At 41.9% G+C, this 21,633-nt stretch overlaps 6 protein-coding genes and 1 non-coding gene across 7 annotated transcripts; 4 read left to right on the forward strand and 3 right to left on the reverse strand.

Annotated features, from left to right (window-relative positions):
• Positions 1 to 772: 772 nt before the first annotated feature.
• On the reverse strand, positions 773 to 2,971 carry LOC108140934 (probable ATP-dependent RNA helicase DDX56). Its single transcript, XM_017264002.2, has 4 exons — positions 2,834 to 2,971; positions 2,014 to 2,765; positions 1,388 to 1,816; positions 773 to 1,326 (listed from the first exon to the last, which is right to left on the reverse strand). The coding sequence occupies exons 1-4, from the start codon at positions 2,897 to 2,899 to the stop codon at positions 885 to 887; spliced, it is 1,689 nt and encodes a 562-aa protein (XP_017119491.1). The 5' UTR covers positions 2,900 to 2,971; the 3' UTR covers positions 773 to 884.
• LOC121466777 lies at positions 1,888 to 1,980 on the reverse strand. The gene has a single exon (XR_005976957.1). It is a non-coding gene; the product is annotated as a small nucleolar RNA Z30a (small nucleolar RNA).
• Positions 2,972 to 3,542: 571 nt separating the features above from the next.
• Positions 3,543 to 5,199, forward strand: LOC108140927. The gene has a single exon (XM_017263992.2). The coding sequence runs from the start codon at positions 3,632 to 3,634 to the stop codon at positions 5,054 to 5,056; it is 1,425 nt and encodes a 474-aa protein (XP_017119481.1). The 5' UTR covers positions 3,543 to 3,631; the 3' UTR covers positions 5,057 to 5,199.
• Positions 5,200 to 5,900: 701 nt separating this feature from the next.
• Positions 5,901 to 6,616, forward strand: LOC108140929 (mpv17-like protein). Its single transcript, XM_017263993.2, has one exon. The coding sequence runs from the start codon at positions 6,040 to 6,042 to the stop codon at positions 6,544 to 6,546; it is 507 nt and encodes a 168-aa protein (XP_017119482.1). The 5' UTR covers positions 5,901 to 6,039; the 3' UTR covers positions 6,547 to 6,616.
• Positions 6,617 to 6,928: 312 nt separating this feature from the next.
• On the forward strand, positions 6,929 to 10,406 carry LOC108140930 (protein misato). The gene is made up of 4 exons (XM_017263994.2): positions 6,929 to 7,060; positions 7,117 to 7,846; positions 7,906 to 8,917; positions 10,239 to 10,406. Exons 1-3 carry the CDS (start codon positions 6,980 to 6,982, stop codon positions 8,817 to 8,819), a joined length of 1,725 nt encoding a protein of 574 aa, XP_017119483.1. The 5' UTR covers positions 6,929 to 6,979; the 3' UTR covers positions 8,820 to 8,917; positions 10,239 to 10,406.
• Positions 10,407 to 14,662: 4,256 nt separating this feature from the next.
• LOC121466755 (collagen alpha-1(XVII) chain) lies at positions 14,663 to 15,302 on the forward strand. Its single transcript, XM_041707075.1, has one exon. The coding sequence runs from the start codon at positions 14,793 to 14,795 to the stop codon at positions 15,285 to 15,287; it is 495 nt and encodes a 164-aa protein (XP_041563009.1). The 5' UTR covers positions 14,663 to 14,792; the 3' UTR covers positions 15,288 to 15,302.
• Positions 15,303 to 18,747: 3,445 nt separating this feature from the next.
• LOC108140849 (proline-rich proteoglycan 2) lies at positions 18,748 to 19,053 on the reverse strand. The gene has a single exon (XM_017263833.2). It carries the CDS (start codon positions 19,051 to 19,053, stop codon positions 18,748 to 18,750), a length of 306 nt encoding a protein of 101 aa, XP_017119322.2.
• Positions 19,054 to 21,633: the final 2,580 nt, after the last annotated feature.

A 21,633-nucleotide genomic window follows, 5' to 3' on the forward strand; every position in this document is an offset into this window, starting at 1 on the left:
AACGCTATAAATAAATGAATAAATAATTGTATGAATGTTAACTATTTCAATGACAATAATAAAATGTTAAAAACGAAGCCCCATTGCGTCGCTTTAATTTCGCTAGGGAAATGGAAATTACCCAAATAGCCACTAATGGTGATGTGTGTGTTCTGTTCTTCCCGGCACTTTCAGTATGATGAGCTTAAATGATCTCCAGCTGGACAGCCGGACAATCAGCGCTGTGATTTACAACGCATCTACTGGTAATTTGAGTAATGTGACTCGTACATTTATTTTCTGCCTCGTATTCAGTTAGAAAAAGTGAGCATGAATTAGTGCCCTCTCGTTTGTGTGGTTTGTCAGTTACCTAACGCCATTAATCACAAAATAGTAGGGTTTCTAAATTAGCAAATCCAATATTTATTATCCTACCGTGTGTAATTTAGCTGGACACTTTTAAATAAATAATAAAATAATTATACTCAAATTTAAATGACTTTCGGTTTGATTTTTCATCTATTGCGCTTTTTAGGTATTTTAAATTTGAAAATATTAAAAACTGAATATTTCATTTGATTATTTTCTGAATTTATTTAATTTAACCCATATTTAACTTAAGTAAAAAGCATTTAAATCAAAGTGGAACTATTTTAAATCGAATATTTGTCACATTAATTATATAGCTAGCTTATATAAAGCTAGTAGAAGATACTTACCAGGGTTCACAGTAATGGCATTCAATACGTCAGTATCTGCCTCAGAATATACCCATTAATGATTTACTCATCCGTGTTTTACATACGTTTAATAAACTTTATAAATAATGAACATTATTCACATGAAGTATAAGAACTTTTGTTTTCCTTAAAATTAATTGTTCTATGATTACAGACTATACTCCGCTACAGCGCCTTCTTTTTCCGCCGTGGGGCAAAACGTCGTTTGCCAACGTCTACTTGGCTGACCATCAGGGGATCATTGCTCTGTCGCTCGAACGCAGCCTTGGCGGCGGACTGACGTGGCTGTTTGGCCGCCGAAGCTCCGGCGGAGGATGGGGGCGCGGTGGAGCCCACCACTCTCTTAAGGGCCTTGGGAACAATGTACTCGGGCATGTCGGACAGGTGACTTTGCACCTTGATGGCGCGCAGTGGTTTGTCGTGGCGCAGAGCTTGCAGATCGCGTTTGTTCTCCTCGAAGAATCCCTTCAGCTTCTCGCAGTTTAAGATCTCCATTTTTATTTCCCGGATGCGAGTATCGTGAACGGCGACTCGCGTGGCGGCTCGCCAGCAATCCTGGGCACGATAACGAAAGGATTCCACCTCCTCCATCTTGAACTGGTAGTTCCTGAAAGGGTTTTTTTTATTGCAATATTACCATTTAGGGATAGTCTTTCTTGTGTTCTCACTTGATGATCTGCTCGCCCTCTTGGGCGGCGAAACTGTCGCACAGCTTCTTTTCCACGGCATCGTTAACCTTGGCCTCCTTCATGCTCACAAAGGACAAAACGGAGCCCTTGTTGTTCCCTCTGGCCGTCCTGCCAGCCCGATGGATATACGACGTCACATCCCTGGGAAAGTCAAAGTTTATCACGTTGTTCACGCACTGGAAATCAATGCCGCGCGAGGCACTCGATTCCATATCGCCTCTGCGCGACGATTTCCGGCCGGCCGAGGATTTGCCGCCCGGCTGCTCCAGATGATGTTCGTCGGAGGCAATGATGATGTCGTAGGTGCCCTTGTTAAACTGACTGATTGTGTGGATGCGAATGTTGGCCGGCAGTTCGGAGTTTAGAACGCAGGCACGGATGCCAAATTGTTCGAGGAACAAGCGAACTCTGAAATAGTTAATAGTTAGTTTAATATATCATAATGATATTTGCTAAGAAGTTTAGTTGGCTACTGGCTTTGCCATCAGCGAGAAGATTAGTTGCTGGTCATGCGTGCGCCAACTGTTTCCAGCTGCCCACTCCCTGCATTTATGTGTTTATCATCATTGGCTTGGGATGACTTCCGCATGGGATTGTTTACTTACTTGTAACACCGATCTATGCTGTTCACGAATATGATGCTTTTGCCACGAATTAGCCTTAGCTTAAGCAAAGCACACAATATAGCCGGCTTGTCGTTCTCCTCAGCCAGGATGCGCTGGTGCGTCAATTGATCCTGTGGCACGAGCTCCGGCTCCTCCAGCTTAAGCGTCACCGGGTTGTTCAGGCACAGGCCCTTCATGCGCACCACATCGTCGGTCAGAGTGGCGGAGACCAAGACAGCCTGGTAAATCGGAGGCAGGTGCTTGATCAGCCGCTTGAAATCCTTCTCGTAACCGAAGGCAAACACCAGATCGGCCTCATCCACCACAAGCGTTTCCACATGCTTCAGGTCCACCACACCGCCGGCCTCGGCGTGGGCCAGCAACTTGGCGGGTGTGGCCACCACGATGTCGGGCCTCTCGGCCAAGGCATGCCGCTGGGTCACCGCATCGCTGGAGCTGCCGGCAATGTCCGCCACTCGCACTACTTTGCCACAGGACTCCACCAGCTGTTCGATCACAGTCCGCGATTGCCGGCAAAGTTCCTTGGTTGGCGCCAGGACCACAGCGCTCACGCACTGCTCGCTGGCATTCAACTTGGAGTTGAGGATCTTCTGGATCAGGGGCAGTGCGTAGGTGGCTGTTTTGCCGGATCCGGTGCGGGCACGAACCACTACATCCTTGCCCTCCAGAAGCAGCGGAATTGCCGTTGATTGGATGAGCGTGGGCTGCTGCCAACCCAGCTGGGCTACCGCCTGCAAAAGTGAGTGAGACCAGAGACCGTTGAGTACCAGCGTTGGCGGGAGGAGACCAGGCCACATACCTTGAGGATGCGCTGGTCCAGCTCCAGCTCGTGGAACTGCACCGTTTTCTGGGTCTTCTGGCTCATGGCGGAGGTTAGAAAAACCTCGCAAAATGCGCAGCACGTTTTGTACCTCGAAAACAAAAAGAACGGTGACGAGTGTTGGAAAGCGCGGGGGCGATTGTCTATCGATAGTTTAAGGAATACACACATCACATAAATTAAACATATATATTTCTTCTACGGATAGGAATTAACTTAATACAGAAAAAATATATATATATTTATATTATTATTATTTTTATATTATTTTTTAAAACAAATTGTAGAGGGCTAAAGTTCCAGTGACAAATTGACATATTGCTTTAGCATTTTATGTTAGATATTAATCTTTTGGTAGACAAAAAAAAATGTTGAAAAACATATGCGTAGTCAGGACCGAAAACGAGACATCCGTACGACTTAAAACGAAAATAAATGACAAATACTATTGTACACTAATTTATTTATAAAAACAAGCTTCGCGAACTTGTCCCACATCGAGAACGCGAATCTTGCTGAATTTTCATCTATTCAGAGATTCAAACGTTTCGTGAATGCCCAAACTGTTTTAAACTATTAGTAACCTACATTGATATATTTTTTATTTTTTCAAGATATATTAGTGCTGTAAAGCGGACTTCTTAAAACACAAATCAACCTATCGATAGGAACAGCTGTCGCTCTTTGATCCGCTTTCCAACACTGCTGCCTACAGCACGTGCAGTGGAGTAGTCTTTTGGTTTTTATTCCTCTAAAATTTTAATATTTCGGCGCCACATGGAGAAAACCGACAAGAAGTTCGCTCGCCGTCAGGCGAAGGAGCTTCGCCGCAATTTCCTCGAGGAGGAGGATTTAGTGGAAGTGGACGCAGGTGTGGCGGCCCACAAATGCTGTGGCAATGCGTTCAATGACTTCGATGCCCAGTCCCACGACGCCTGGCTGCTGCAGTGTCCCAAGGGCACGGATCCCCACCAGCTTGCCGGAAAGCGGATCAAAATGCCCGGCCGGAAGTGTGTGGGCGATCTCCAGGTGCGGGCCATTAAGTACACAGCGCCGCAGAGCCGAGCCGTCGGCTATGTGACCACCAAGGGGAAGTATGCCCTCCGGAAACTTCCACTCACCGGCTACGTGGTGGTCGGCAAGCGTCTGAATGCTAAGCAACCGGCGGCAGGCCATGAGGAGCAGGTCTTTCCCGCCGCTGCAACGCCAGCGAAGATTCGCTTCCGCGTCCGCCATCCCTTTTTCGGGCACGACTACAAGGAACGCGTCCAAGTGCCCGAGGAGATCACAAAAACGATCAGCGAGGGCGACAAGCGAAATCTGGAAGTCAAGGCCAGACTGTGGCGCACTGCCAACTACTATGCGGTCCGCAGCAAGCTGCTTAACTCCACCCAAACGCTGGAGCAGAAGGAGTACGATGTGAGGCAGTCGGTGCTCACCGGGCTTCTGCCCAATTTCATGAAGGCAACGGCCACGTCGAGCGGCTACATAAACCTCACGGATAAGGTGTCGGAGGAGCAAACTGCTGCCGCCGTCAAGAAGAGCAAGAAGCAAAAAACCAACGGATCGGTCCAGCCAGACGGAGATGAACTGGTGCGGAGCGAGAGGGAGTCGGCCATCTCCACCAAAAAACAAAAGAGGAGCAAATCAAGTGGTCAAATCCATGCAAACGAAGCAGAAAATATCATGGAAGTCGTGGAGATCAAGGAGGAAGCTATTGAGGAAGAGCCCAAATCATCCAAAAAACCAAGAAAGCGCAAATCAAATGGCCAAATCCTTGCAAATGAAGCAGAAAATATTCCGGACATGGTGCAGATCAAGGAGGAAGTAGAAGACGAGGAGGCCAAATCACACAAAAAGCAGAAGAAGCGCAAATCAAATGGGCAAATCCTTGTTAACGAAATAGAAAATATTCTGGAGGATGTGGAGATCAAGGTGGAAGAAGTTGAGGAGGAGGAGAAGTCATCCAAAAAGCAAAAGAAGCTGAAATCAAAGGGTCAAATTCTTGTCGTTAGAGCAGCCAATGCTAACACTCTGGACGAAGAAGTTGTAATTAATGAAGAACCCACATCCGCCAAGAAGCAAAAAAAACGAAAGGAGAAAGGCGAGGTTTCCGATGTCATTGACGACGACGTAGTGGTGATAGAGGACGACTCCGAGGCACCGACCCGAAAGCGCAAGAAGCTGAAAGCAGGCAATTAGACCAGGGACCAGCTCCTCCAACTCAGTTAGTTCTTACTTAGCTTAACTATATTAACTCTGTAAAGAAGACGGAAGGATATCCGACCGGTTGTTAAGAATTTTTTATTTAAAAAAACATCTGTAAATAAATAAATATAAATGTAGATTTCGGGTATTCCAGTAAGTGCTGAATTGCTGACTTCTTGAAAAATTCAGCAGTTACTGCAAATACACAAACTGTTTTGTTTATACTTTATGTTGTGGGTGGCCTTATAAATAAATATTTTAACAATTTTCTCTTAGTGTTTATGTGTGAAGGACAGGATTTCTTAGTCATTAGCACGAAAATAACATTACCTTCAAAAATTTAATTTTAAAATGTCTTTCTATAGTTGTACTAAGTGCATAGCTTACAACTTTAAATCTATAAAAAAAGTTATATCATTTTATCGTTTTCCAATAATAGGGTTGCCAAATAAACAAATATAGTAATTTTAAAACATCAATCACCTACACGGTGTTTATAGCTTTGATATTATTCATATTATTATATTAATATTTATTTTATGTTATTATTGAATAATTGTTTGCCGATGTTCAACGATTTTAAGGTATTATCACTTTTATCCAGAAATGAAAATTTTTTTATTGAGAATAGCGCAACACATAATTTAAATATATTTAGTTATCTTATAACTTCGTTCACTGTTCGTTGTAATGGAAATCTAGTTATCTCCAGTAATATTTTGATTTGACGGTTTTCATTGACATTTCCATTTTACGAAGCATCTACGGGATTAACGTTAATTTTAAATCAGAGTTACCGTAAACAGCGTTCCGTTTTGTCAATTTTTTGGGGATCCAAAACCGACCCCTTTGAGATCAATAGACAACCCTTTAAAAATCGCAGACAATGTTTATCACCGCGAACCGGGAATTCTGAGTGAAGTGTTTGAAATCATAACGTGTTCGAAAAAAGTACAAAGGATAGCAGTCAGTTGAAGATGTCGAGTATCAGGGCCTACCTCAAGGAGGGCATCAATGTGGCGACGATAATGGGTCTGGGCGATACGATAGCCCAGTTGGCCATCGAGAAGAAGTCGCTGGACGAATGGGATGCCGGGCGAACCGTTCGCTTCAGTGCTTTGGGCTTGGTGGTCGTGGGCCCGGTCCTACGGCGATGGTACCTCTTCCTAGAGTCCCGGGTTCCCAAGAACCAGACCCCGCTGCGCCGCGGTGTCACCAAGATGCTGCTCGACCAGGGCCTCTTTGCGCCACCCTTCACCCTGCTCATGTCGTTCCTGGTGCCGCTGGTCAACGGCGAACCCGTCGACAAGATCCAGAAGCGCATCGTCGACAGCTATCCCACCATTATGGCCCGCAACTACATGCTCTGGCCAGCCGCCCAGATGATCAACTTCAGCTTCGTGCCGCTGGGCTACCAGGTGATCTACGCCCAGTGCATCGCCCTCATCTGGAACTGCTACCTCTCCATTGTGCTCAACAACTAGGTCATTCTCTGTCCGTATCTGCATCCAGGTGCGGATTCATCCATCGAATAAATTCTCAATATAAGCTCTACACGTGATTTTTGCCTTTTGACTTGGCCATTGCTTCGCAAAAGGGGTATTCGTGGGGTATGCTGTGCTCTGCGTCACAGGTTGGGGGTTAAACAAGATTTCAAGATAACAAGTACAAAAAAATTTATAAACTGCCATTAATTTTCAATCGAAATATATAAATAACAGTAAAGCTACAAACTAAAATGTGTTTTAGTTAGATATGATATAATATATTATGCTGCAAACATATCGCTACAGGGTATCCGAAAGTCGATAGTTAAAAAGTTGTTTAGCGTACATGCTTATCGATAGCTTCGGCGTAATCGATAACGCCGCGCAGTTCGTGCAACCGCATCCAAATTAGTCACTTTTGCCGGCTGTTATGGACCATACACGGGAGATTCTGACCTTCCAGTTTGGAACCTACGCGAACTACGTGGGCGCGCACTTCTGGAACCAGCAGGTGAGTTGGCCCACCCACCTGGCAGCCGGAGAATCGCTCCAAATCCGCATTTTCAGGAGGCCAACTTCAGGTACGGCGACGAAAGCGAACAGGTGGCCGAGGAGCAGCTGCCCAACAATGACATATTGTACCGAGAAGGGATAAATGCCCTCAATCGCACCACCTACACGCCCCGCCTGCTATCCGTGGATTTGGCGGGAACTCTGGGCCACATTCCGGTCACCGGCGAGCTGTACGGCAACTTTGTGCAGCGAGACGAGGAGCTGCTGCCCCTGGGCACCGGCGAGCAACTGCAGCGGGCACGCCAGCAGGCGGAGGAGAGCGGGGTGTCCACCTCGCAGCAGCTGGACGTGCAGGAGCAGCCACAGGCCGCCGTGTCCGAGTATCAACGGGATCTGCTGAGGAATTCCGTGGTGCCCGAGAAGGACTATCGGCTGGCGGAGACGGCAAACAGTTGGGCGGACTTCCTGTACGCCCGTTATCATCCCCGCACCCTGAACATATTGCCGGGACTGGTCAGGGATCCGACTGTCCAAGCGCTGGGCACCTACTCCGCCGGCACGGAATTGTGGCAGGCAGCCGCCTTCAACGATGAGTTTTGCGATCGCATCCGCTTGTATGTGGAGGAATGCGATGGCCTGCAGGGCTTCCATGTGCTCTTCGACATTGACGATGGCTTCGGCGGGCTGGCCGGGAAGTGTCTGGAGCACTTGAACGATGAGTACAGCCGGGCGAGCTTTGTGCTGCCGCTGCACCAGCCCAGGAACACGAGCTATGCCCAAGCGGGTGAGTAAGATGGCTCTTAAGCAAGGGGACCTTGTGAACATTGATTGCCCTCTTCCCAGATCCCCGCCTGTCACACAGCATTCGGGTGGTGAACAGCGTGCTGGGCTACCATCACCTGAGCGAGCAGGCTTCTATGTTCACGCCACTGTCCACGTTGGAGACCATCTGGCGGAACACCAATCTCAAGTCGCGCAATCTGCCGGGACTCCAATGGCAGGCGGACAACCTCTATCAAACGTCGGCCCTGCTGGCTGCCTTTCTGGACACGGCCACTTTGGGCTATCGCCTGCGGCAAACGCCGGATTCCCTGCTGCGTTTCTGCGAGCGTATTTCTCCTTCTGGCCGCAAGATGACTGCCGCAGGATTGGCTCTTCCTTTCGGCCTGAGAGAGGGCCAAGATTTGATAGAGTTCCTAGACCAGAGCGGAGACCATGCGCTGCTAACACAACTCACGCCGGGCTGCGAACCGGGCACCTCCTATGTGATGCAATCGGTGACGGCACGCGGCATTCCCGCAGAGCGTTTGAAGCGTCCCAGGGAGCAGGCCGGCGAACAACTGCGGATGGCTGCCTATGGCTGCGACAGTGTGTCCCACATGCTGCAGCTGTACTACCAGTGCAGCTATCATGGCAGTGCCACCAATGCAGCAGCCACACCACTGCCGCTAAAGACGCAGCTGCCCTTCCCCCATGAGATGTTCTCGGGCAGCATCTCTGGCAAGGGCTTCTGCTTGCCAGGAGGGTCGGAACGCGAGCCGGGCACTCGTGTGGATGCCGCACCCGTGCTGGCCGCCCTGCAGAACTCCACCAAACTGGGCGAGCACTTGGACAATTTGCACGCCCAGACACATCGCGTGCAGCTGGCCAAGCTGCAAGCGTACTCGAATTCCGGCTTGGAGCGGGATGACTACGAATCGGCGTTGGATCAGCTGCTCGAGTTCCGTGACCTTTACGCAGATTCGCAGTATCTGTAGAGCCCAATGCTCTGGTGGAATATAAGATTTTGTGATAAGCCCTAGGATAATACACACAATAAACACTCACATGCACACGATTACGAAGGAAAGCCCAGGTATTTTCTCCTCATATTTATTCCAGTCATTCAACAACTTTATTTTTTTAAAAGTATTTTTAAAGTTTTAGTTCCAAAATCTTACAAATTTATATTATTTTAATACCAAATGGTTGTGATTAAATGAAATTAAGGGAAACTCAAGTAATTGCTCAACTTTTTTAATACTTAATTTTTGTAAGAGAGCTTTTTTGAGTAATTTAATATTTTGAGGGAAATATATATAAAATATATATATATATATAATGAACTCTGGGAGTAAGGTTTATGTTGACAGATATTTGCTAATTTGAAAATACATAAACAATTTTTATAATAATAATTATTTATTATTATTTAATCGCTCAAAAATAGGTATTATTATTACAAAATATATAAATGTAATTAATGGTTAAATTATATAATATAATATATAATTTAACCACATTTGCATAGCTTCAAGAAGTTCCCAACCTATACGTACTGTGGCCCCTTGTCTACGAAGGTGTCAGGTTGGTTAGGCTTTCCGCGGAGCGGAAGTTGTTTGAACCGGCCCCCACCTGCGAAACTTCGTGATTGGCAGCATCGGAAGCGGCTTTAATATTTTCCGCGTTGCCAGGAAAGCCAAAACAAAACAAAAACTGTTTTGGTCTGGAGAGAGAGATTTGAAGAGTCGTCAATGGATTTTCTTACAACGACGATGACGACATGAACGTGCCCAAAGAAATCGACGAATTTTTATTTGCATTGCAATCAATTTTTATAAGTGCTATCCTGGAAAATACAAGAGTATATAAGTTTTTTAAAATAATTATACATAGTAGGTTGAGAGAGCCATTTTTTTCGACTTGAAAATCAATTTAATTAATTTTTATATATTTTTTACTATTTTCAAAATTTAATTTATAATCAACAATATTTAAAGGTTATTTTTAAAACTTGGCGATTAAAAAGTACGTTGTTCTTAATCAGAAAGTAATTTTGTCAGAAAGTTGGAATCCCAGTCTTGCACGCAAAATGCTGTAAGCGCTAAGGATTTAAAGGAGATGTTAAATTAAATTAAGCATTCAAATCGATTAAATATAATAATTAATTAATTACGTATAAATCTTTATCAAGTTTCCATACAGGCAACACTTTTGAAAGCATTTAATTAAATAGTATTAGATTAAATATATTACCAGCCAGCTAATTAAATATTTATTGATATAATTTTTGAACAGCTATTAGCTATTATTTTAATTAAAAGCCAATTATTGCAATATTTCTATCTAACTCCAAGAACCACTGAGTATCAATGCGTCGCTTAACATTTAAACGCATTTATCTACTGTCTTCGCAGTTGACCCAAAGGACCTTTTCCGACCGACTTCACCTTTCCGCGACGACTACGTGCGGCTACTTGCCGCTTTGTTTAACCGTAACCCTTGCGGATCCGGATCGGGAGTTGGGCCCGCCTAATTTATACGGAAATTTATTGCCAATAAAGCGGCAGTAATTGAAATCTCAACGGGAGTAAATCACAATTTTATGGACTGCTAACGGTCGGCAACTAGATGGCGGTGGACTTGGCGATGGGGTTTAATATTTTTGGGTAAGAGTTTTTTATTTGCCGGTCAAGTTTTCCGCACCGCCCTCCCCTTATGTGTTCACATTGTTGGGCAAATTAAATTTCATTTTGATTGGCACCGTTTCTTTAATATTCTATCGTCTTTTTATCCCGGGTCCTTAAAGCAGCTGCTGCTGTTGCTGCTGCTGTTGCTGCCTTCTAGCTTCTGCTGGTGCTTCCGGGCAAAAAAGGACCAAATCCGAAATTAAAATTACGCCAACGACTTTAATGGAATATGTGCGTGGAATTCGAAATTCCAAATTGAATCGCCTTCCATGCTAGTGGGAGTATATATATATTTCGTATATTGTTTTTTGCAGCTTTTAATTTCGGTTTCATTTTCGTTTCGGTCTGCATCTGAATTGGGACGAATCCTTGCATTAGCATGCAGTCCTGCCACTTAAATTCATGTTTGATTAGTTTGGGCTGAAAAACCAATTTGTAAAGGAAGCAGATCTTTAAGAGTTTGGATTGTAAATATAAAAAGAGTATTGGTAGCAAAATTGTTAAATTTTTGTAGACCAAATTGACAAAGCTCTAATGAAAAGAAGAACTAATGTTTTAACTGGGACTTTTGTACACTCAAAACAATATAGTCAGAAATCGGCAAGACGAAATTTATATACTTTTAAAGCTAACAAACAAACATATTATATTCTATAATATCACAATATATTGAATTTAATTTAACGTATTTTATTATGTTGGTTGATTTTCCGTTTAATTATTCAATGGACAATAATAATACAATTGAAAATGTATTTTTGATATCAATAGCTTAAGTTATAAGCTTAGAAAAAAAAATATTATTTATAAGGTCGCAAATGTCTCCACTGCTTTGCAAACTTTTGAAAAAAATTATAATATATTAATTGTTGGACAGTCTTAAGGGCTCAGAAGTTTTACATTTTGGACCATTTAAAATTATCTCAGTTTGTATCGATCACAAATATACATCACAACATTCGTTTTTTCAGTGCATCTTAAGCTTGCGTTTCCCTTTATCCCTTCGTTTTCAATTAGTTCCTTCAATTACTTAGTTGGTCAGCTACTTAAGTTGCCGCCTCGTTCGCCCACGCGGCAGTTGATTTTTAATTTGTGCCCATTTGGGTCCCCGCTTGTAGTCCCCATCATCCGCAGAGCCACTCCGTCTATATCTGTGGTCCTATCGCCGTCTGGGCACTTCATCATCCAATGGAACCCCTTGGAGGCGTCGGCCGACATTCAGCTCCCACATCCAAAACAAACTTAACAAAGTTAGCTAAATTTGGCCGAAGGCGTCATTTTAACTGCCGCTTACTACCACCCACTCACCGCTCTCCTTTTCATCGTCCACCCTTCCACCCGCCCATCCATGCCGGCATTTCAATGCCTTTTTAATCTAGAACAAAAGCAAACTTAATTTGCCACAACATCTGAGATGGCACAGGCGAAACGACGACAGGCAACAGGCCAAAGGAGGGCTGTGAACGGGTCTAAAATGCACTCAGAAAAAATGGGAGCTGTAGTATACGGTTCACAACCTTTTTACATTTCATTAGCACTTACATATGTCTAATTATAATTTCTAAAGAGAGTGTAATACCAAACATTTTAAGTTTTTGTAAAAAAAAATACATTGTAATTTGCAAATGCTAAAACTATGCTAGACAAATATCTCGATCTTAATATATATGCTTCATATATATTAATTATTTTAAATAAACTCATATTTGTAATACAAATGTAATTTTAATTAACAAATTTGGCAACTTTATAAGTGTCTAAAAATGGGTAAGATTAAGCAAGATTGACATCCATTTATTTTGTTAAAGAAACAATTGTCTAAATATTTTATCTTTGAGTATTTCATTTAATTTAATTCTCACATTTTTCATAACATTTATTGTCGATTGTGTGCAGATTCCAATGGTAAAAGGCTCCTTTTACTGTTGAATTATTTGCTCACATTTTTAAATTTTTAAGATTTTTTAGTTTTTGACCAATATATTTTTGAGTGTAGGCGAAAGAAGAACAAAACGATTGTAGGGACAATTCCGAGAACGTCACTTGGCACATAATTTAATTACAACAACACTTTTGGGGCCACCACTTCCCACCCAGGCGATGCCACTTTGAAGTTAACCACCCACTACCAAACAAACCCGCCACCCACCACCCACTACCCAACCAACACCCAACCATCTACCTTCTCTACAACTCATCGCCAGGAGTCGAGTGTTGAATGAGCAACAACTTTCGAGTGCAACGCGTCCTGAATTGTAATTAGTGCCCAGGAGCAGCCAGATGGAGGGGAAATTTCGGATGGGGCAAGGGATTTTGGCCAGTTCATTTGGAAAGGGGCTTGAAAAAATAGAGGGGTTGGCGTCAATGGGGGACTACAAGTTTCAGGAGATGGCTTCACTTGATTTATGGAGCGCGCACATTTGTAATTGTTATTACGTGTAAACGTTCCACTCCAAAACAAACCACTCCAGTTTCCTGTCGCCCCTTGGCCCAAACCATTGCCTAGATGCCGCATCCTGACCATAAATTAGTTATCGGTGCTAATTGTTAAACGGATGAAGCGTGATTTGATAAGGACGTAGCTGGTGGTCATGGAGTCATGGCCAAACTTACATCGACCCACTGACATTGACCCACTCCCATGGGAGTCAAGGTGACCAAAAAAAGTGTGAAGTAGTAAATAGCTTTGAAAGTTTTATAAAAAACTGGACCAAAATTAACTTCAAGTTTAGGCCTTTTAATTATTGTTAATTAATAATGATAATAGTTAATAATAGTCAATTATTAATATTATTAACTAATTATTATTGATTATTAATGCCATGAATTGTGTTTTACATTAAACAACAATCCGAATTGAATGAAGTTTTTGAGTTAACCACACTTAGGGATTAAGAACTCCTTAATTGATTAGTAACAATCAAAATTAAACAAATTTATCTAGGTTTAATTTGAAAACAAGAGTTTTTATTGGAAGCCACACCAAACACCTTCGCTCATTCGCACAGTTGAGTGTGTATTTGTTATGGCCAATGTGGCCATAATCTTGTTGTTTTATAACTTCTAATGCCTCCTAATCCTGTTGCTGCTTCTCATGCTCATCCTGCTTAGCTCTTTCGGGGACTCCCCTTACTTTTGCCCCGGATCCTTGCTGCCTTGTGCATGTTTTTCTCTGTGCGAGGGCAGCTGGAAATAAAGTTGCGTCGGAAATTGACCAAACACAATTAAATAGTAAACAATTTGGCTTGCATCCATGCCGGAGATGAGTTCGGTCCAGACTTAATTCCCAACCAGGCGGACATTGGTTGGCGGACATTGGCTGTGAATGGAGCCGCGTACACAATCGAATCTATGCGGCGATTGCTCCGAGGATTGGTGTATTGTTCGCAGTCCCATTGTTGTCTATGCTCATCCTCGATGCATTCCAAAATCACCTGCAATTAACTTAGCATTGGCAGTGCATAATACCAAAATTGGTAGGCATTCAATGAGCTTCTTTGACAATGGAAAGCAAAAGTTAATCAAAAAATACTTTTTTTTTGTATATTTTTGAAATAAAATTCTTCCGTGTCCGTTTGTCAGTTACAAAAAATTGTAAGTACTTGTTTTAGAATTGTGGAATAATTTGACCAAACACAATTAAATAGTAAACAATTTGGCTTGCATCCATGCCGGAGATGAGTCCGGTCCGGACTTAATTCCCAACAAGGCGGACATTGGTTGGGCTGCGAATGGAGCCCCAATCACAATCGAATCTATGCGGCGATTGCTACCGTGAATTGGTGTATTGTTCACAGTCCCATTGTAGTCTATGTTCCATCCTCGATGCAATCCAAAATCACCTGCAATTAAGCATTGGCTGTGCATAATACCAATGCACTAATTTTGATAAAATTACTTAACTTAGCCAAGGTAATTAAATGGCTTTATGCTTGGCTAGGCATTCAATGAGCTTCTTTGGCAGTCGAAATCAGGATGTGTTATTAAATTCTCTGATATGGTTTTTGACCTTATATTAACGAAGATGTCCTATTAGTGGGTCAAGCATCCTATTAACATTTGATTATCACCATGGAGGACATTACTTGTAGGGAAATATTTTTTTCCAAGTCTTAGATAAAATAGACAACTAGGTATATTATGCATAGAATCGTTATTTAATATTCAAAAAAAAGTCACTAACTTCCAGCGTAAACAGCTCAAGCGTTTGAGGATACCGTTGTGCCTTCAGTGCTTTCCGTTGAGGAGACCGTGGTGGAGGACACTGTGGTGGAGGAAGCTATGGTGGAGGACACCGTGGTGGAGGAAGCGCTGGTTGGGGACACTGTGGTGGAGGAAGCGCTGGTTGAGGCCTCTGTGGTGGTTCTCGGTTTGCACGGCGGTCCCCATGGTCCATGTCCATGTCCACCTGGACCTCCGGGGCCGCGATGTGGGCCTCCTGGACCTCCTGGACCTCCTGGTCCTCCTGGTCCGCCTCCTGGACCTCCTGGTCCGCCTGGACCACGACCACCAGGTCCGCGGCCTCCTGGACCACCTGGACCACCTGGACCACCTGGACCACCGGGGCCACCAGGACCACGTGGGCCGCGACCTCCAGGACCTCCAGGTCCTTGGGCAGAGGCCACAGCTACCAGAGCAACAAGAGCAACAAGGATGAGGGTACGCATTTCGTTATCGGATAGTAAACGACTCGAACTGATCTCGGCATCCCCCAATAGCTCTATATATACCCACCGTCTGGAGAAAGTCTTCTCCGCACATGTGTTCCATCGGTGACGTGTGTGGCCCGAGCAAACTAACAAACTAACGTCAGTGTGGATTAGGTGAATTCCACTGGCCAAGTCAGTTGACATTGGACTTCGTTAAAGAGTTCTGCTGGACAGAAAAAATACATATATATGTAAGCAACAAACTCGGCAATATCTAATTTGAAAAAGTTTTGAGCTAATTCTTTAAATGATATAACCTTTTTCAATAAGTTTACCGTATTGTGTAGTCTGTAAAAAGGTTCTATGCTGTTTATTTCTTAATAAATAAATGTCATTTAATTTTAATTATTTTTTTCTTAAGCCCATATTCAAAAGTCATAACAAACTAAAAACTCCCTTGCCAAAACGTTCTCCTATCATTTTTGAATTTAAAATGTTATTTTAATAGATTTTATTAAAATTATTTAAAATTGTTTTCTTAAATAACTTAAAAACATTACATTTTCCCCATAGGTCGGCACGTTCACCTGTTGTTTGGCTTGGTTCATTGATCTTACATAACAGAAACTACTAATGATCTGGGCCTGTTTTTTGTGTCAATATCAGGGCAAAATATTTGCTAACAATTGTTAGACAATTCGATTTCTGACCAGTCTACTGGTTTAGTTTGTAAAGCATCAATAATATTTATGTCTTTGCCATAAGTATGAATTACACAAAAGTTTATACAATACTCTATATAAAAGGGATGTTTGAACAAGTGGTTTGATGAGTTGAAATAAAAGTTAAGTTATTTAATCAGCTCAAGCTGAAAACACAATAATAGAAAGAAAATCGTGACCCATTGGGGAACCCTATTAGTATAGCAAGAATATTTGAAATATCTTCCTGATTTTAAATCTGGTAACTGGTAGATATGTATAAAAATGTTGGATGTCCCTTTTAGTGAAATAAATTATATACCTTCATCATAGACCTGTATGTTTTATGATGTTATTTGATGTAATATGCATGCCCCTCTCAGTTAAACATCCTCTTTTATTTTGAAATGGGACAGAGTATTTGATAGAAATTAATCCAACTGTCATTTGCAGTGTTGGAAAGTGTTTTTGTTCAATTATTTCCATCGGATGCCTTTAACAGTTCGTCCTATTTGCGTCCCCCATCTCGCTCGCACGCATACATGCTATGCAGTTGTTGTTGTTAATTGGAATAAATTGCTTCGGTGCTTTATTTAAAGAGGAATTTGTTTTGTTGCAGCATCGTACAACAAAATGCTTAATTAAGTTTTTGCTCGTGTTGCTTCCATTGTTGTTTGCCTACACTTTTTCTAGATGCCTCTGGCTGTGTGTGTGTGTGTGTGTTGATGTGTATGACTGTGCAAGTGAGAGGGCGACAGTCAAATGTTGGTAATGAACAGTTAGGAAATGCAATGGAGGTCGCTTGCTGGAGTAAAAACATGGCGACAGAAAACTGTCTGTTCTCGAAACAGAGAACAATTTTGCAGCCTTAGTACCCTTAATATATCGGCAACTTTGAGTAAGGATAGACGATAGAAATAGTCTACACAGAGAAAATTAATCAAGTATATTGCACTCAATCTGAGATAATTCGTACTCAAAAAAATCAAAGATCAAAAAATCCCAGTTTGAGTAAAAAATTTTAAGAACGAAAAACTCAAATTGAGTATAAAAGTGATATTTTCCAGTATAACAATGTAAGTAACAGTTTCGTTCAATTTATTACCATTATGAAAATAGAAAGTTTGTGTAAAACATTAGGTGTCATTACTACTGTATTAAATATTCTATTTTACAATTTAGTTGTTGAACTGTACAATTTTTGCAATGATTATTTTACGTAATTGAGTTAGGTAGAAATTAAGAAAATGTTAAATTCAAGCAAAACTGAGGAAGACTAATTAACAATTTTAAACTTTTTTGTATCTTTAAATACCAACTATTTAGACTCAATTATAATTTTCAAAGATTAAAATATCATTAAAATATATTGATAAGTATTCAATTTAAAAAACCACGGCGTTTCTCTGTTGCTTTTAAGCACTTTGAATTTTGAGTGAAATTAAAATTTCCACACTTAGTGTTTTTTTTTTGTTCTTTTCTGTGCTTTTCTAAATGTTGTTGCTTCTAGGTGGGAGCAAGTTGGGCGTGTGGGCCCTTTAAGGTTTAAGCTGCTAAACCATGATGGGCAAAAGCCGAAAGCAAAACAAAAGAAAAGTTTTATTTGCATTTCTTTGGCATTTCGCTGCCAAAAGAAAGTGAAGCGAAGGAAGTCTGCAGGTATGCGATGCGGCATGTCCTGGCCTAGAATCCAGAGTCCTGAATCCTTCTACAGGATGACTTTCCGACCCAGGGGAGGGTCCACGGCCACGTGAAACTTGTTTCATCTTGAAAAGTACAACAGCAATGGCAACAAAAAATAAAATAAAATAAAATAAAATGAGCAACAAAAAAAAAACCAAACTCATTTTACACAGATTCCTCGTCGTTCCCACTTTTCAACTTCCTACAGCCAAGCCACTCAAACCCATTTCTTTACATATAACCAATTGAAATGAATTTGTATCCTGTGGACACACACACACACACACAGCCGCACGCATGCAACAACAACGAGGGCAACAAGGACGAAAAAGTCGAAAACTTTGCCGACAAACTTTGACTTTGGTTATTGTTACAGTTTAACTTTGTTGCCTTGCTATTCATCGTTTTGCTCTTTTTTTGGCAGCTGTGTTTTTGACAGGATATACACCGTTTGATTACCCATTGCAAATTAGGGAATAATATGTTTTAAAACGAATATTTAAGCTTTAAAATATATATTAATAAATATTTTAAAATATTCTATTAAATTTCGCAACTAATCTTTGTTACCATTTCAATTGTTCTTTAATCAATGTGCATCATTGGGTACTTAAATTTTTCCAAATTAAAATGCCTTTATTGTTATTGTCCTTTTGATACCCGCTACTCGAATAAAAGGATATATTGTATTTGAAGAAAAGTATGTAACAGATAGAAGAAAACGGTTCCGACCCTAAAAAGTATGTACACACACATTTAAATTGATAAATTGGGTAACGGGTATGCAATAGTCGGGGCACTCGATTAAAGTGTTTCTTCTTGTTTTTATTGTACCACTGTTTCTCTCGGTGTTTTTGTTTCGCCTGATGTTGCTGGTGTCGCCAACGTAGACGTCGCCGCTTTCTGCCAGCGAAAAGTGGGGGCGGCAGCTTAAGGGGGCGTGCCAAAAGGAAACTTTTCAAATAAAACGATTTCTTATTTAGGCAGCCGATTTGGGGAACGCCTTCACACCCACTCACATTTTTTCAGGACCCTACCAGGATATACCATTACTCCAATCTGGAAATGAAAATTCCCCTGGCTAATGGAATCGTTACACGCTTTTGTTTTGAAATAATCAAAATATATATCTTTATTCAAAGAGTCTTACATGATTTTCTTTTATTTTAAGGACTCGGTGCATAAGTTACCGCAATAAGGTTTCTAGGCGGAGGAGTCGCTGGAGCTCTCTTGGGAGGATGACTCCTGGGAGGAGGACGAGTTGCCACCCTGAGGAGGTCCTTGGGGAGGTCCCTGGGGAGGTCCCTGGCCGCCAGGTCCACCCTGGGGTGGTCCCTGACCACCTGGTCCGCCCTGAGGTGGTCCTTGACCTCCCTGAGGCGGTCCCTGAGCACCTGGTCCACCCTGGGGTGGTCCCTGGCCTCCCTGCGGAGGACCATGAGGACGACGTGCCTGGACAGTGGCCAGAGCAACCATGGCGAGCAGAGCGACGAGGAAGAAGACGCGCATTTTGATTTTTGGGTTTCTTAGATGATTGACTGAGCAAATTCAACTGACTTGATTAACCATTTATCAGCTCTATATATAGTTGTAAGATCTCTATGGAATTGGATCTAGAGCAGGTGTTTTATTGCATTCTCCTGTTTTCGCTGGACAAACAATAACATTGATGTAAACATTGATGCAGTTACTGCTTCAATTCGAGTTGTGCAAACCTGTTATAACGGAAAAAACCTTGTGGCTTATGAAATATTGTTTTTATTTACATCATTTTGAAGACAAGACATTTCTAATAAGGAACTCATATCTTACTGATTATCAAAACAACAATTCAGTCGTCCAAAGCCGCTGCTAGCACTTAGATATTTGCATTTATTTAAACTATATGTGTCAATATATTAATTCCACTGGTGCATAAATTTGTAATGCTTAAATATATTTTATGTTACTTAACCTCCAGAGATCAAACCTTTATTTTCATTCAGAAAATCGCACTCAATAGTGCTATTATATACATTTTATATGCCAGTTCTTATTTGAACTGATTTTGTACCAACTATTAAATCTAAGCTTGATTGATTTTTTTTCCAATAAATATGCATTTCTTATTTCGCTTAAAGGCTTTTCTAACGCAGCCAAAATGTAGAAGCATAAAAATGGCAATGAAATAAAGTCGGGCAAAACAATTGAGCTTAAACCTAAAGCTCCTGGCTGGGATTTGCCCAAAGAAAGTAGATAGTCCTTGCACTCGCCATGCCCCCCACGAACCAGTCACCCCGCACATTTCAAAGATCCTTGAGCATTTGGCTCTTGGATGATACACCCGACTTATAAAAATTTCTACACATGATTTCGCTTTATTGCTTTATGACTGTGTGTAAGTTTTTTACTTGCAAGCTTGGGTGGGTCGGTGTTAAGGTCTGTAGTCTCACTTATACTTGAACAAAAAATTTAAAATGTTAAAATTTAGCTTAAGTAACTAATTCGTTTCTAACACAAATTTTGTTTCGTGCTTTTACTTGTTTATATTTCCCTTGTGAAATTTTCGTTTCGTTTTTTGTAAAAAATTGAATAGCAAAGCAATGGTAAAGATATATTTTTTTAATTCGTAACTAACTTCGTTTGTTTTTCGAGTGTAAACCCTTATGAATATTTCAAAGTATTGCCAGGCTCAAACTTTGACATTCAGACTGGAAGTTGCCTTTATCCCGCGGAGACATGCATATATCCTGTATCCTTGCAGCACACCACTTCAAGTGTTAACACTTTCACTTGCAGGATTTCTTTCGGTTTCCTTGGGTTTTTTTTTTGCCTTTTTTTTTGTGCTTTGCGACTGTCGGGCTGTAGTTTTATTTATGAATCTATTTACAACAGCAACAAAAGGACCTTTTTCGCGCTAGTTATAACCTTTGAGGATCTGTTTGCACGACGCGTGCTGTGAATTGTCAATAAAAAGGCAATCTCAGCGCTCTAAAGCTAACTTGGTGGACTGTTTAAGCCCGTGGGGCATTGCAGTCCTTCTTTTTTTTTGTATTTGGCGCCATTATGTGGTAGCTTTACCGACAATATTGGGTACTCAAGCATTGCCTTTAATAGTTCGAAAGCTGTATGAATTCTTACCTAAGCAATCACATATACCTGACACACTTAGGCCCGATTTCTCAAAGTCATGTCAAGTTTTGAGAGTTTTTATGTTAATTTGCAGTTGCGGAAAGTGTTACTATTCAAATAAAGTGATAGAGTTTAACTGGCTTAAAAGTTCTGTCGTTGGCAAAATAAAATCCCAGTGTTTTGTTAACTTTATCTCGCTAATTGCAAATTAGAATCTTAACACGACATTGAGAAATCGGACCTAAACGGCGTTTCAGGTTGCACCCTAACAGGTGAGAGCTATAAAAAGAAGGTTTTATGGGTAGGAACATTGGACTAATAGCTAATCCTGGACGCTGCGTTGTTTCGTGGTCAACTGTCGTTGCCATCGCTCACATTTTGATTAGCCCAAACGCAAATCCACTCACACACTCAGATAAACACTCATCGGAATGCTGATGAGGCATTTAGTGTCTGGTGTCGAAGTCCGGTTCGCTGGGGCTCCATTCCCCCATCCGTTACGTATTGCTAATGCGACGAACGGAGTCTAATAGGCCTGATTCGATTGCACAATCGGTCAGTCCGCAGGCCAGGCTCGCATTTCGCATTTGCCACTCGCAAACCAGACACCCATTCTCAGCCTCAATCCCAATCCCAATTCCATACCCAATTCCATACCCACATACCCATACCCATTTCCCAGCCCCGAACATCACAGAGATTGTTTGAGTGAACGGAACTGGGGGCCAGAAATGTTATTATGCAAAATAATAACAACGCATCGCACTATGAAATTAAATTTTGAATCCCAGCAGTGAGTAAACTTAAAATACAAGTTATTGCAACACCGCATATGTGGATCCGGGTGTGTGAGTTGCCACATGACTGCCTTTGACTCTGACTTTGACTCGAATATAGCGTTTGCGAATGCTTGCCCATTTGATGCCCTTTAAGGGCAGAGGTTCGAGAGTAATTGGATAAGTAGCTATATCAAATCTA

Source organism: Drosophila elegans, unplaced genomic scaffold (genome assembly GCF_018152505.1).
Source record: "Drosophila elegans isolate 14027-0461.03 unplaced genomic scaffold, ASM1815250v1 contig_149, whole genome shotgun sequence".
NCBI classification, from domain to species: Eukaryota; Metazoa; Arthropoda; class Insecta; order Diptera; family Drosophilidae; genus Drosophila; species Drosophila elegans.